This window comes from Alexandromys fortis, unplaced genomic scaffold (genome assembly GCF_014885135.2).
Source record: "Alexandromys fortis isolate MF-2015 unplaced genomic scaffold, M_Fortis_MF-2015_v1.1 scaffold_94, whole genome shotgun sequence".
NCBI lineage: Eukaryota > Metazoa > Chordata > Mammalia > Rodentia > Cricetidae > Alexandromys > Alexandromys fortis.
In genome coordinates this window covers 3566970-3583484 of record NW_026067979.1, presented here as the reverse complement: position 1 = coordinate 3583484, position 16515 = coordinate 3566970, and the positions used below count along the sequence as shown (strand labels likewise).

General features: G+C 42.3%; 1 protein-coding gene across 3 annotated transcripts in view; it reads left to right on the top strand.

Moving 5' to 3' along the window:
• Nucleotides 1-7709, top strand: part of Onecut2 (one cut homeobox 2) — a 51454-nt gene extending 43745 nt beyond the window's left edge. For 2 of the 3 annotated variants that reach the window (XM_050157971.1, XM_050157970.1), the window contains one exon: nucleotides 219-7709. In XM_050157971.1, the coding sequence (XP_050013928.1) occupies nucleotides 219-505 (287 nt within the window). In that variant the 3' untranslated portion in view covers nucleotides 506-7709. The remainder of the gene's footprint in view (nucleotides 1-218) is intronic. The other variant, XR_007594601.1, reaches the window with a different exon arrangement.
• The last annotated feature ends 8806 nt before the right edge of the window (nucleotides 7710-16515 follow it).

The window sequence follows — 16515 nt, the reverse complement described above, 5'->3', positions numbered from 1 at the left end:
GAGAGAAGGAGGGAGGGGGAGGGGGTGATTGCTAACTGAGGCCTCTCGTCACCAAGATGAACTAGGTAGGTTTGCTATTGACAGCTGAGCAATCCACACAATAAAACCTAACAATTTCCAGCCCCTATACGATGTTGTCAATGTTTTCAATGGATCACCTTCCAGCTGGGTTCTCACACTACACTGACCCGGTTCCCTTTTCTTTTCTCTCCCTCAAGCGTGCAAACGCAAGGAGCAAGAACCCAACAAAGACAGGAACAACTCCCAGAAGAAATCCCGCCTGGTGTTCACGGACCTCCAACGCCGAACACTCTTCGCCATTTTCAAGGAGAACAAGCGTCCTTCGAAGGAAATGCAGATCACCATCTCCCAGCAACTGGGGCTGGAGCTGACCACGGTCAGTAACTTCTTCATGAACGCCCGGCGCCGCAGCCTGGAGAAATGGCAAGATGACCTAAGCACGGGGGGCTCCTCCTCCACCTCCAGCACTTGTACCAAAGCATGATCCAAGGACTCTCACCTGGGCACAAGTCACCTCCAAATGAGGACAACAGATACCAAAAAAAAAAAAAAAACCCAAAATACCAAAAAAAAAAAAATCACAGACATCAGATTCTTAGCTGGGGCCCTTCACTGGTGACTTGAAAGCACAATTCTCTTGAAACGTCTCTTCTAGCTGTAATCATAGGCCAGGTGTTCATTGTGTTCGCTTTTGTTTTAAATGGCTACAGAGTCCAAGTGCGCGCTGAAAACGAATCTCTCTGAACCAGACAGTGTCCTCTGAGCATGCTAGGCATCCCAGAGATCCAAATGGGGCCTTCTTGGAGCGAGTTCACTACAGCAGGGTGTCAGCCGAGCTCAGCATGGCTGTAAGCGTCAACAGTCCCATTCAGGCCCCGTCAATCTCTTGCATCCGTTGCCCACGGGTAATAGTGGGAATTTGGCCTGAGTAAAGACACAGCGTAGGATTCCAAGACTCTACGTGATGAAAAGAATTCAACAACAAGAAAGACCTCATTTGCTTCCCAAGTGCTTAGCGTCTTTATATCACAATATACTAAAATTCTCAGCCATAACATTACAAAAAAAAATCAGAATGGTGATTACTGAGCACAAGTTTTAAATATGAAAATCAATAAAAATCCAAGGACCTGTTTTTTTCCAACTCAGGCATTTTTTCACTGGATAGTTTAGAAAGTTTTAGGTTGATTAATTTACAATGTTCCTTTTCCTTACCTCCTGGAAATCTCATGTGGTCTTTTGGATCCGTCGGGAGAAAAAAAATAAAAGTCAGTTCACTTGAGCTCAAAGTATCAAGCACAACGAAGATATAACAGAAATAAGGAAGGTTCTGGTTTCAATGCATCCAGTCTGACAAGGCGGTTTAGATCTGCCTTGCTGTTGTGAAGTCATTAGGAAACCATTGGAAATATGGCTTCAAGCACACTTTGCAGTTTGTTACAAATTCTATTTGTCCATAAGGCAGATGCACACTCAGGAGGCCAAGTTAACTGTTACAGTACAGGAGCAAATGCATCGTTTAAAAAGATGTAGATTTTGTTTTTAGATCATTACCATGTCCTTGATTTACTAGTCACCCAGTTCCTCCTCTGTGCATTACGACTACCATGCGGTCCATTCTCATTCTTGCTGATTTATGTTGTTCTCCGTCCCATCCCATGAATTGGGATGCTTCTGTTGTTTTCTAGAAAGAAACAGTTCAATAAGCCACATCCTGTCGTCTCTTCCTAACTCTCTTCCATTGTTGATTCATCCTTGTAAAACAGCTGACTGAATCTGGAAAGAACACAGCACACCAAAGAAGCAGAATACTGCAAACCAAAGACATTTATTACCTGCCATTTTCTAGCCTACAAATACTGTGATTACTTTTAGAGATCAGAACACCTCTGTAACTCCGAATGGCATTCGGCTCTTGTCTTGGGCTCACCCTCTGGCTGAGCAAACCAGCTATGCCAATGACATTCGCCAGGCATCCAGGCGGTGGCTTCACCATGCCAGCTCTGGTTGTCACTTTCTCATAGCGATTGGAAGAGGGCCCACAGAACTCTGGGAGATTACAAAGGTCACTATGTGCGTATTTACCAGTGAATGGCCCCAGGTGGGCACCGTGAGGTGTTCCAAGCAAGCCAAACGCTGCAATGAGTCTTTACAGACACTTAAGACTGACTTTTGTATGAATTACTTAATTGAAACCAAAGAATCTTTTTCTGCACCTACTTCTGCAACAAACAGAACTGTCCCATTAAACTGAGTAAATGATCCCATTAATCACCGGAAACCACCACCAACAGGAAAAGCACGCTAAAATAAAAACACCGAAGACACACTGTGTTCAAACAGACCTCTTGGGACATTTTTTTTTTTTTTTGGAAGCAGATTTGAAAGGGTTGAGACAAGAATCAGAACACAGAAGAGCCTCAGTGGCCGCTGCTTCATTTGACAACTCACTTGGTAATCTTAAAGCTGAAGATTGTCTTTAATTTGTGCCTATGCAGTTTTTTCAAAAGAACATGGAACAGAGCAACAGAAACCTCAACAGCTACAATACCAAAGACGAGGATTCTCACACCTTTTGTCTCAGTTCGTTACCTTCTTTTGCCTGGCTAAAAATACTAATAGCGTCATTGATCTGTACAAAGGTAATTGATTTTGTTTCTTTAAGCAACGAAAGGAAAGGGTCATTCGTTTGATTTCATTGCTTCCCTTTAGTTTTGTCTTACGGCTTTTTACTCAGCATGGAATCCCCCCCAAAAAGGTTCCATGGACCCCCAAATTTGAGATGTTGGGATACTGAATGCTGTTCCCCTCTCTCTTCAACAGAGTCTGGGATATACTATTGTCGCTTGAATGTTTGTTGCTTAACCCTTAGACTTGGTTGCTTCTATGTTCAATGTCTCATCTTTAGGGGAAGGGAGGGGAGCAAGGGTCAGGGGTAGGAGTCTTGGTGATACGTCCTCGCCAGAGCCACAGAACCAAAGAATTTATAGAGAAATTTACAACCTCATCTTCATGTGATTGCCACATATTAACAGGGCTTCATTTGGGGGTGGGGAAACATGTAAAAAGAATTGCCAGTTTCTACTTTTCTATTAGCTTTTTAAAAAAAATCAGCTGTAAAGTTGCATTTCTAAAGAAAGATATAAATATATATATATTAAATGTATGAGTACATATATAGACCAACCTGCATTGGTGACAACCCAAAGTTTTCCTGTCAACATGCCATGTTTTTGTCATATGTTCCATTTTCTGAGTATTGGGTTCACAACTGTTCTCATGTCTCATACCATTCCAGAGTTAATTTGCCACTATGGTTGTCTGGCAGTATCCGTATTTCTATGTCAATTTATGGGAAAAAGTTGAAAGTCACATTTAAGTATCACTACATGTAACCTGCTGATGAATGGATTCATGATATAAATGAGTTTTATTTGCATCTAGTCATCTCTATTCTATGCCTCAACCATGTTAAAGCAAGGTTTCTCCACCAGGTTAGCTCAGAGCTACTGTGGCTGGCAGTTCGGGGAATGCTTAGTAGTCTATTCCCATCCACTGTGGAGTAGAACTCCCAGAAATCCACCTTCCAGTAGGTGCCCCATCCATCAGGGTAGTCTAGATTCTTCATAGTGAGCGGAGCCACCAGGGACTTCTCATGGGGAAGTCCAGCGCCTATTGCAATAGGTTGACCAGGTGTCCTCAGGGTAGTAATTACCTATTTATATTGAGAAGTTTGACTGCAACCATAGCTCCCACTGGGGTGGAACAGGGTCACTGGGGGGTGGGGTGGGGACATAGCTCAACCCTGGAGAAAAGACATATGGCAGATTGTGAGGAGAGTCCCAGATTCCCATCCCTGGGGAGCCACATTATCTGCTCTGCCACCTCCTTCCGTGCCCAGTGTGGCCTGTCCTGTGTATGAGCATCATTTCTAGAACTCCGTGTGATTTCTATAGTCTGTCCTGCCCGGAGAATGTTTCTCTCACCCTTCCCTTGTCTCCCTTTATCTCTTGCTTGTATTCCATGGGCCCTTGGTCAAATGGCCAAGAGAAATGCATATCTCTTCCAAAGGTTGCTCCCATCTCAGCTTGCTCAGGTGAATTTTAGCTTGGGCAAACACTAAATGGGCCCCTGTGATGTGTGGCCACTGGGAACGGTGGTTCTGATGGAATGTAGGCTGAGGAACCAAGCACCTTGTTTTGGCTGGTGACTGGCACACGAAGTAACGGCATTTGGGTCTCTACATCCTTGGAAGATGGTGACATGAAGGAAAAAAAAAGCAAGAAAAATGTCTCACCTATCTCAGATAATATCAAAGAGAATGTTTGCTTTAAAAAGTTATTTGTACACACACACACGTATGTATATGTATATGTGTCTGTATACATATGTGTCAAAATTTTAAGCCCTACAAAGTATAATTTTGCTAGCTGGCTAGCTGGAAGAAAAAAAAAGTGCTATGCTCAAAGGTTATAGAATTTGACCCAGTGTTTTTTTCCCAAAGCTTTTACATTTTTATTTTAAATTAATAGTTTCAGATAAAATAACGATTGGATAAAGTATAGAGTCAAAATCCTCAATTCAAGGAAAGTTCCAGACTGCCTCAGCCATCAGCAACAGCTGGACACTATGCAATAATAGTTCACAACCCAATTTCACATTCTTGGGGTGACAGAAACCCAAATGCTCGATGCTTGTGGGTGAAACAAGTCTTTCTTTAAGCCTTTGCGTAACTAAACTTGTGTTTTCTTTTGTTTTCAGTGTGATTTTAGTGATGGAGATTCAATTCCTTCATTACAAGAATTCTTTTAAAGGAGAGTCAATATATTTTTTTAAAGGACAATAACATTAATAATAAAAATTCGATTCCGTTATTTTAAAAAATTCCCCGCAATGTTATAGAGCATTTAGTTTGTGCCACAGACTAGTCTGAGCCCAGAAGGAAGACTGTGCACAGCTCTGGTTTTTCTAAAGGCTCTTGGCAGCTTTGGCTTTGGAAAGCCAATCTCATTGTCACTTCAAGCTAAAGCAAACCAAACACTAGGAAGTTAAGCCTACTAGACACACACACACACACACACACACACACACACACACACTTTTCTAAGGTAAGCAGTTAGTTTCAAAGCCAAATATTAATAATTTAATTTTAAATAATCAAACAATGTCTATGTTGGGCATCCATGACTTAGTGCCAGTAAATTAAAATTGAATAGCTTTTTAAACAAATAGTCACTATTTGGTAGGTACAGAGGGGAAGTATCCCCATTATAAAAAAATGTCTAGGGATGTGTCTGTTAGCTAGATACTATCATGGAAAATATCACGGAAATACACTTTTGGAGGAAATGGGTCCTCAGGAGCTTGTCTAGTTGGAATTTTTCAAAACCTACAAATTCCAAGGTTGTTAAAGAATAATCGTCTATTGAAAAATGGAGAAAGTAGATCAAAGTTGTGGTTAATGTTGACCACATGGCCCAGACATTGCTTTGTCAATATCTCTTCTAGCTTCCGGCACAGTCACAGCTGACTTTACTGTCCTGTTGATGCTGATTCAGACTTGCTAGTCTAACCAAGTGAGTGGGAAGCAGAAGAAGGGCTAGAGCCTTTCTGATGATTACCTGCAAGGTTTGATAGCTGGACAGTGCTGGGTAGTCAGCTAACCGGAGAGTGCAGCTGTAAAATCAGCCAACATGAATCCCCACTTAAGAAGAGCAGTATTTCTGGTGGCTGCTTGAACTATAGATGCCCAAATGCCTATTTTCTATCTACACTTGTTTCTTTGCAAGGTAGGGGGTAAGGGTGGGAGGTTGATTGGTTTGGTTCGTTTTAGAAAGTCCCAAGTACTTGTGAAACAAAAAAATAATTCTTAAAATAACTTAGGATCTCATATACATAGAGGCAGAACTTTTCATCAAGGCTATGTGTTATGCTCTGAGTCCACCTTAAGGGCTCATCAACCTCAGTTACCCAAGTGGCTACCAGTTGCAGGGAAGGTGGAGCCTCGACTTTACCTCTGTGCGCTTTGAGTTAGGTTGATTGACATTAACCAGTTCATAGTTTTGAGTAGAGAAAAATGTAAATAAGGAAAAAAATCACCATAGGTTTGGTCATTCCATGGGAATCTTCCATTTAGCTCAGTTTTTAGCAACAGGCATTTTATATGGCACAGACCTTGGTAGATAAGTTTGCTTGATGCTTATACAGTCTGTGGGCTTGGATGTATACAGGTCTAGATACATATTTCAACATAGATCCTCATAGTTGACTTTATATCCACATATATTGCCTAGAGGTGTCTAGACTGTGTACATGCAAGTGTGTACAGACATGTTTAATACATACATACATATATATTGTAATCTGTTACAATAAATAAATTTCAAATCATCCTGCAACATGTATGTGATACTTTGACATTGTACCTTGTCTTTATTATTTTCTTGTAAAGCTGAAAACCAAAGTGCAGAAATATAAGCAAAAGTATCCCACATCGTCATTCATCTTTATACTTGAAATTACTTTCATTTGGGTCCAGCCAAGACCAACAACTTATTGATGGAACATTGGATATTATTTAATTGTCTGTGTTAGATGTTTGATGACTTTGGTCAAATAGCTTTATTCTGAATCTCTCATAACTAAAGCTAAATCCAAAGACCTGAAAAAGAACAAAAAAAGGGGGCGGGTGGGGCTGGGGGGATGCAGAGGAAAAGTGCACATCAGTGGGAAAAAAGTGGGCTCTGGTTTCCAGGGTGGAAACAAGGGTGGGGTGGTCTTGTGGAGGTTACATTAGCTAGTGGGGGAGGGGTGGTTTTTATCCCTCATGTCTGTCATATCGAAGTGGTCTTTAATGTGATAAAGCTTTAAATGTTATACTTTGCTGCTTTGTGTTAACTTAGAATATAGAAAGAAATGACCCGTTTTGTCCATCAAAAGGAAAACCAAAACATGAAGACAACCCATCCCCACCCCTCAGATATATTTGAACGTGTCTCTTTCAACTGTGACCCGAGAAGCTGTTAGTTAATATAATTAAGTTATTTAAATTAGTTTCCTGTATGCTTAGCACGTAGCATTTTGGGTAATTATTTAAGTCTCTTTCCTTAGTTTGATTTGACTCCTTATTCTTATTTATGAAAATGCAGAGCAAGCAAGGCTCATCTGAGATGCAGAACCCTAGCCGCCGCTCTCCTCCACTGGACCCTGCTTCTTAAAACAGTGAACTTCTGTTACAGACAGGGAAGAAGCCTAGGTTACAGTGAAACTGAAAAACAGTCGGGGGGGGGGAGGGGGACATTTCCCCTCTCTGGTTAATTTCTAGAATGGTTTGATGGTTTTTTTAATTATTTAATTTAAGTTCACAGTGCCACCAGGTACCAGGCGAACTTCACCTCTTAATTCCTGGGGCCCTCAGAGCCTTTCTATTGTAACTTATTTATTTAACTTATTCGGCATCTGCGACAGGTGCGCTGTACAGTTTGTGTTTGTTATTTAAAACAACAGGGAGCACTGCAGTTTGCTGTCAGAACAACAGAGCAGATTTGTGGACAAGCAGTGACTGCTCAGCCGGAACCTTCTTCAGAACACTCGAGCTGAGATCCAACATCACCGGCCCGGATTTTGGGGCTTCTATATGGAAACTGGAAAAAATAAATTAAAAAAAAAAAAAAACAATAAACCAAAAAGAGAGAACCCTTACACTAGCTGCTTCCAAGAAAGAACCCAGTGTGCGTGTAAAGCAACAAAACAAAAAAGGGAAAAAAAGCAGAAAAAAAAAAGGAAAAAAAAAAAAACGGAAAAACTTTCTATTTGTAGTGAGAACCAAAGAAGGCTACCTCACTGACTTTTTCCATTTGTAATTTTAATCGTGTTGATGACACCAAAGATACCAAAGATCCCTTTCTCTGTGCGGTCTGCATTTTGCTTGTGCTCTTCCGTGATCTGAACTCTTCTTGCTGACATATGGTATGTACAGCCACAGCTCAGACACCCCAAAGAAACAATGATGTTTGTGAAGGTGGCTGCTAACCCTAGAGGGGATCTTTTCTGTGTCTCTTACCTTTGCCTGCTGCCGGTCCCACGTGTTCAGGATGCAAGCTGGGATGCTGCTGTCCCAAGCTGGGATGCTGCTGTCCCTGGGTTCTTTGGGGTTCCAGTTCCAATTTGGTGACGAAGACTGCTTGGAGGTGGCCTACAGGCCTCTGTTTTCTGGAGCTATCACTGGAAAAAAAAAAAAAAGTGCCAGGCTATTGCCAACTACAAAAATAAGCATTGGATAGGAGAGCTGGAAGGGACCTTAGGACACAGTCACCACACACACACCCCATGCCCTAGGGCCAGGTTGAATTAGTTAATCTGTGTCCAGTAACCCCAGAGCAAAACCCAACCCATGCTTCCTGGCTCCAGGTCCTAGGTCCTGCTGATTCTGTGGTGCTCTGCGAGTTGTGCCTGGCACTGGTCACATGTTGTCAAGTAGGAAAGTAGTCATTCTTTATCAATGAACAGAAACTGTAGCTTAGGGATTAATACTTTCATCCTTTAAGAATACTCTTCAGAGTCATAGATGATCTGTTGCTTAGTAATGTGGCCAGCCTTGAACTTATAGGGCCCACTCAGGGGTTTTGCCTGGGAGGCATATTGACCCAAATAGTAAGATGACTTTTGGACACACCCATTACAAAAATTTTGAATAAATAAGCTTAAATCAGTGGAAGGAGAAGGCTCAATCATGAACCATTGAGTTTATTTACTAGGCTATTCTAAAGTCAATATTTATCAAGCAAGGAACCGTGGCTACCAGTTTTGGGAGGATATTTTACCTGTCAGCTTTTTTATTTGTTCGTTTTCTTTTTACCTAAGCGTGTTCCCTTTTAACTTCTAAATTAATTCAATTTACACGATAAATGTAAGCCCTCCATTGCTTGATGCGAAGATGCATTCCTTGCAAATGAAAAATATCCCGATAGCAGAAGAATGGATATACCCGTTTAATAATGGTGACATAGTTACTGCTGTCCTGTTTTCCCTTGTCAAAACGTAATTGGTCTTCTTTAAGTTTCTTTCGATTCTATTAAATGACTAAATCACTATGAAGATCATTCACCAAAGTGATTGGAACGTTAGCCAGTGAATCTTTTTTTAGCTTTTGGCCACGTGAGATTTAGGTACACCCAAGTTCCTGTCTCTAGAATACAGAGCTCTTTATTGAATACTGTGATTTTTACATCTCGCGTAATAGTTATCACTGAGCTTTTAAAGAGACAATTAGATAAAGCTAAGAAGGGCAGATCAGTTAACTCACCAGCTCCATACACCAACAGTATAGCTGATAGAAGACTTTACAAAACTTAGAAACAAGGAAACATATCCTTTTTCTCTCTCTCTCCTTTTCTTCTCTTTCTTCTTTAAAGACAGGGTCTCATGTGGTTCAAGCTAGCCTGAAACTGACGGATAGATGAGGATGGCTTTGAACTCCTTCTTAATCTTCCTGCCTCTGTGTCCCTAGCGGTGGGACTACAGTTGCGAACCACCAAGTCCAAACAGTTATCTTCTTTCTGAAGTTTGCAAGTTCCATCCTGGCGTATGTAAAAAATCCTTTCCTACCTAGATGGGGCTAAAACTTCACAGTCTCCATATTCAAGGCAAACCTGCAAGGCCTTCTTTCCAAGCAGCTGATCACCAAATTCCTATTCAAATTCTCAGAATGTTTGTTGAGAACACACTAAGCAGCAGAGTGGTTCCCTGTAAGCAGTAGCACCTTCTCCAGTCTTCCTACCACTGAGCCCTAGGAGAGAGAACCCAGAAAGAGCAATGGCAGCCTGAACACAGAAAAGATCTCCATTGGCAGACCCCTCTTCAGCACCCCCTTTCCTCCCCAGCCTCATGCTTCACTTTCAAAGTGTGACATAACCACGGGACGAGTGCCTTGCTTGAACCAAAGCAACGATTTAGCCAGTCTGGACCTCTCTGTGCTTTTTTTTTTTTTTTTTAATCCTTCCTGTGAATACCTCAGCTTCAACTGGGCCTCCATACAGTAAATTGGTGGGCTTATCGTACTGCGGTGCTTTGCAATGCAACCCTGCAGCGAACAAGATTTGTACTGATACCAAAGGTTCTTTCTCTACGTCTCTTCCTTCCGCCTCCCCATTGTCCCCCTTTTCTAGTCCCTCACGGTTCCAAAGCTTTAATACGAACCTGGGCATGTTGGCAATGCAGACCGCGCAATTCCTTACTGAATTTTCTCAGATATACCTCATAGAGAATAGTGTTTAGAGTAATGTTATTATAGCGTATGTAATAAATTATTCACTGTTTCTTTTGGTAACTGTGATTTAAAAAAAGAAAAAAGAAAAAAAAAGCTTTATACAGTTTAGGTTGTGCTTTTGTAATAGCTGAAAATGTGCGCTTAAAAAGGAAATGTATGTTCTTTTTATTTTTCTTCCCCCTTTGGATTTTATTTATTCTGGATTGGAGAAAGTTGCAGAATGAGCCCAAAGTTTACAGTTTCATATTTTGCTGAAGAAACAATCTGTGTTCATTTGCTCTGTTGAAGAAAAAAAAAGTTATTTTCTACATTTGTGCTAATTGTTCTGTGTTAACGGTGTAGTATTATAATTAGCAACTGCCAATCAGTGCTATAATTTTATGCATGAGGCTAAAAACTTAGCAGTGTGATGCATTGTGGTCTTAATAGCAACGTTTTTCATTTTGTACTAGCTCCTCCCCTTTGGTTCAATGGACATTATTTATGCATGGGCGCCCATCATTTGTTAGCAGACGTGAACAGTTGTGTATACATTAAACTGTGAAAAATGTACACAGTTTGGCCTCAGACAGTGATAATACTGGTTTTCTTGGGAGATGTATTACCTTGGAAATCCCTTCACCTCTTGTTGGGATTTTGAAATGAGTCAGATGGAATCAGGGTTGAATTTTATGATGAGAAAGGTCATCCAAGTAGCCGTTAGCTTACTCCAACCCCGCAAATTGAGACCCTCATAACCCAGATATATCGCGACATCCGAGAGAGCTGAGAATTAGCAGTGGAGAGTAACTCACCTCTGCATTTTTAATTTCCACTAAAGGGAGTTGTAGCTTTATGTTTATGACCTCAGACCTATTGGGCCATGTATACAACAATGCTAATTCATCTAGGTCTCTTTCCTGGATTTTCCCATGGGGACCGGCTTCTTCTAGGATTCTGTTGCCAGCTGCCAGTTGAAATGCATGTAGCATCGATATCAGTAATTCATCTCTGGCTTTTTGGTAAACTGTCACAGATAACCCCAGCAGCTATTTGGATATATGGTTATTCTCTAAACATTCACTCATGTGGCCCTGACATATTTTTCCTCCTTAGGGTCAGAAATGACTCTAGATTCCTATTTACAAAGTTATGCCTATATTCTAGAGAGGAGTATTAAGAATTTTGAGAATCAATTTAGGAAAACCATCTTGGTTTGAATTCCCCAGCCTCTGAGGTCTCTCTATCTCAAAAAGTATTTTTTTTTCAGTCCCAATGGATTGGGCAAACATATCCTTATATTTGGGTTCCGAGATCCACTCTTGAGTTTCCTACCTATTTCCTACACCAGTTTGCTCCCCGCAAAGCCAAATCAGCTGCCAAGTTCTGCAGTTGTCCTGCAGAAGAGAATGAACCCGAGGAAATGATGGTGGGGGCACAGCAGTCTGCCGTGCAGAATACTGGAAATTGCCAAGAGACAGCAGAGCGTTGCATGTGTGTCCGTCAGTAAGTATGTCGGAGATGGTCATTCGTTGAGGACGCAAAGGAACGGCCTTATAAGCAGGCTGTGATAATGAAAGCTTTGTTATGTAGTCTTTTGATTTGTTTGCTTGTTTGTGTTTCCTTCTTATGAATCTGCCAAAGATGGGAATGTATACAAGAACTTTAAAATCAACCTTTGTAAGCGAGTTGTTGATTGTAATCGTGTTTAATCTCCCAGAAAGCTTTGCATATTCTTCTGCAATAAGTCAAGTCCCTATTTGTTTCCGTAAGCTCTCTTGACACTCACAGGCCTGCAAACTGTTCCTCATGATGCAGATGCTAGCGGATGCTGTAACATCTACAACGTTCTAATGCATTTTTTGATCCAAAGCCGACAAAGGGGTGTGTGAGGCACGAGCATGCCTGGCCTTCTTTACTACAAACAACACAGGGGTCTGGCTCATTAGAATTTGCCAAGAAGACTTGTCTTATGAAATTTGAGGTATATTTTGTTATGCCGTTTTATTTCCTTTTTTTTTTCTTAAACTGTGGAAAGTGATACATTGAATCAAGTGTAAGCTGAGTTTTCCAGACAACTGAAGTAGCTACATTGTGAATGTTATTTTGTTATTAAAGGGTTTTTACTCAATCTTTGTGCCAATGAATGTCCTTTTCCTTGGAAACACAAGAAATACGGAATTATCTCTGCTTGGCCTGGATTTTCCTCTTGTGGAGGTGTGTGGTCCTGGCCTGGGAAATAAATGTTTATGCCTCTGCTTAGAAGGTAGGTTTGGGACACTAGCAAGAGGTCTTCATGTATATCAGCTTTGAAAAGGCCTGGGTCCAAATTTTCCAACCTCAGTCTCTCAGGACCCTATCATATCTCTAAGAGCCCATGAGCAAAACAAACAAAACACCGACCCCAATTCATACAGGAAAGGAGACCTGGTAATCTCTCATCTTCTGTGAGCCACTAAGTATTCACCCACCCCCCAGTTCCCCCCAGCGCAAGCCTGGGCCTTCACAGAAGGACTTTCTTCTATCTTGACTCCCGTAAGGGAGTCAGTTATTCACTCAAGCCAGGGGGAGGCTTTTGCTATAAGCTGGCTTCTCAGCCACGCTCTACATCCCCTTTACCTAACACCTCTGTCATTTTTGAGGCAATTCCTTAAGAATCAAAGGTATGGCTTTCTAGTGTTTTATTTCTAAGTGATTGTATCGTCACAGTTCTTAGATCAGAAAGTCTGTAGGTGAGGGGGGAAAAAAGATCCTTTGGCTTCCTGTAGCTCAGAGTGTAACATGAGGGGCTTGCTTGTTGGGGTTTCTCTCCTGCCCAGTTCCCACAGCTGGCAAGTCCCAAAGTTACACAGAGGTCTCCCTAACTTATAAACTGATTGGCCCATTAGCTCAGGCTTCTTGTAGCTTATATCTTATATCTTAGCCACATAGCTCAGTACCTTTTTCAATGGGGCAGGTCACATACTGCTTCTTCAGTGGTCTGGGCAGGACTGCGAGAAATGGGCTTCCTCCTTACTATAATTCTCCTGTTATCATTGCCCCACCTTTACTTCCTGTCTGGTTGACCCGCTTATACTTCCTGCCTGGCCGACCCGCTTATACTTCCTGCCTGGCCAATCAGTGTTTATTTAAAACATGATTGACAGAATACAGACAATTCTCCCACACCATCAGAGGAGCCAGGCAGGTTACCCATACTATAGACCGTGTTTGGAGGCCGTTTGAATCACAGCTACTGAGCCTACTGGAAATATGGTCCACCAATGCCTAGTTTATTTCTGCTTGGAAGTCCTTTTCAAAGAAGTTGTAGAACTTGGGTTATTCTCCCATTTCCCTTACTTTGGCATTTAGCTTGACTCAATTTACTATCTAGGACAGGTTCTTTTTTTAACTAAAGTCAGGAGTCTGCTACTTGAGAACAGTTAAGCGTATACAGAATACCTAGCTAACAGATAGTCTCATAATTAGAAAACATTTCCTGAAATGTAAAATACAGCCCCGCCCCACCCCTGCCTTTTTTTCTGTGTTGCTTTTTGTCACACCAGCCCAAACAGTGTGAACCAGTAGCCCAAAATGAAAGTTTACAAAACACCTGGCTTATTGAATCTCCCAAAACAAGGAGGAGCTTCAAGCTTGAGAAGTTAGCAACGGAAGTTTGGAGCTGAGGGGATACCACACCATCTGGTTAGGTTGCTTTTAATCTCCATCTCCAATCAACACATCTCTTTTTCCCTCTCAGTCCCCAAAACAGTTCAATGTCCTCTCTGCACACCCAGGATGCCAAAGAATTGCATGGACCAGGGGACTCAGGAGCCGACCGACATCCTAGTGAGTTCTGGGCTGCATTTTCTCAAAGAAAGTGAGCCAGGTCTCCCCTCTCCCCCTGTCCATTCTTCCTGTCTGAATGGTTCTACCAGGTGACTGCTTTATTAGCAGAGATCTGTAGAATCCTTCTTGCTCAGCGAGTTCTTACAGCTCCCACCAAAGAGAAATGAAAACAAGTTCCAATGTATTTTCTCTTATCCGGTTGGGTTCCCAAGATCCAACTCTCAAGTTAGGCCTTGGCTCCTGGTATGTTTCCTTTTGGTTTAGAAACCACTATCGAATTTCACACGCTGGCCCGTGTGCCTTTAGTCCTTCCGTCGAGTCTTTTGGTTGCTTTATGGTGGTGTTTAAAGGTGACTGTCATGAAAGGAAGGCTGGGATAAAGAATTTACCCCCACCTCTTTTTAAACTTTGAAAACGAAAGCGATCCATGATGTCACAGGGGGCGTGGCTGTGGAGTGGGGGCGTGGCTGGTGCTACAGTCCTGGCTCTGTTCTCTGCCCTGGGTGCCCGGTCCAGGACTCTAACCCTTTAGTGGAAACCCAACTGCTTGTCATAGAACTTCAGCCAGACCCAAAGAGACCAAGAGACCCCAGCCATTCACAAAACCATTATTTTCAGGAAACTGGAAAAGGGGAACTTTATTTTAACCAACCTCCTTTAGGTCCCTTTAATCGACCCTTCTGGCGTTAGGCACCATGAAAACGTACTCCCTCCTATTTTGGAAAAATTCCCCAGTGCTGATCCAGTCCTCCTTTCTCCCTGAGTTATGGTTACAAGCACATGATCCCCAGGTTTTGCCCCATCTCTGACACACTAAGTCACACTGTACTGAGAGATTTCCCAGGGGTGGTCAACAGGGTATATATTCAGTGACTGCCCTGAAATCCTGGTGGGCGTGAGGATCATGCTTCATGATTCAGAATGAATGTCCATCACGTTCATTCTACACTCCGCCCCCCACAAGCCCCCAGTCCTGTCTTTTTGGAAGATTTCTCTGAATGTTGATTGCATTTGCAAGATGTCTCATTTCCCACCCTGGGGTTTGTTCTGCCACAACGCTGCTTACACTGGATTCTTTTAATCCTCTCATTGAATGGTCATGCTGTACATTCTACAATTAATGTCAAATAAAATGCTTTAATTCATGGATCATGGCTCAGTTGCTTTCATTGTTTCTCTCTCTCTCTCTCTCTCTCTCTGTCTCTCTCTCTCTCTGTGTGTGTGTGTGTGTGTGTGTGTGTGTGTATGTGTGTGTGCATGTTCTTCTAGCATGCAGGTTCCAGAGACCAAACTCAGGTCCTCCGGCTTGGCTACAACTGTCTTCACTAGCTGAGCCATCTTTCAGTCCCTTCTTCCTATTCTGGTTGAAAGAACTAAGTGCTATTCCTCCCGTTGCAATTTCGTAGAGAGCAGCAAAATTGTTCTATTTGGTTCAGGACACACAGCACATTCTATGATCAACTAACCTGTCATTCTTGATATCAGTCGCAGAACACTTAGCCAGCTTTCTTATTCTTCACCCATTAAGAGTTGAGAGATAGACGGTTTCTAGTCAGCCTTGCCCTTGTACAGGTACAGATGAGATCACTTGTGGCAACTCAAAAGGAGGATCGTGCCACCTATGAAAGAATCAAAACACATAGACAAACATACATGGAGCTGGGAGGCCTCACGGTGAACCTAGACTCTGCCAAAATATATAGTTTACAATTATAGTGGTTGCCACCTTGAGTTAGCACCAGCTTAGTGGTTCTTTGGTCTTGGCTATTTTCACTTATGTATCTGCAATTGGTTCTCTTTGTGACTGGGTCCGGGCTAGACTAAGGTGGCATTAGTTTGGATGACTCTAATTTTTCATCTCCCAGCACCCAAAGCTCCTTGAGGCCCAAATGCGAATCTGGTAAGGTCACTTCTGCTGTATCCTGTTGACAGAAGGAAACCAAAGTCCATCCCAGGCTCACAAGGGAGAAATGAGACAGCTCTGCTCCTTAGTGGGAAAAGTGGCAAGATTACATTACCAAGAGAAGACTTAGACTGTGACCATGTTTTACAATCTGTCACAGCCTATATGTTTTAAAAGATCTCCCATAGATTCAGATGCTCAGCTAAATTTTTTTTTTATTGAGAATAAGAAAAAAAAAAGTTTCCGCCTCCTCCCAGCCTCCCATTTCCCTCCCCCCACTCTTCTCCCCTCCCCCTCTCTTCTCCCCCTCCCCCCACTCCTCTCCCCCTCCCTCTCCTATCCAAAGAGCAGTCATGGTTCCCTGCCCTGTGGAAAGTCCAAGGTCCTCTCCCCTCCGTCCATGTCTAGGAAGGTGAACATCCAAACTGGCTAGGCTCCCCCCAAGCCAGAACATGAAGTAGGATCAAAACCCCTTGCCATTGACCTTGGCTTCTCATCAGTCCTCATTGTTCGCCAT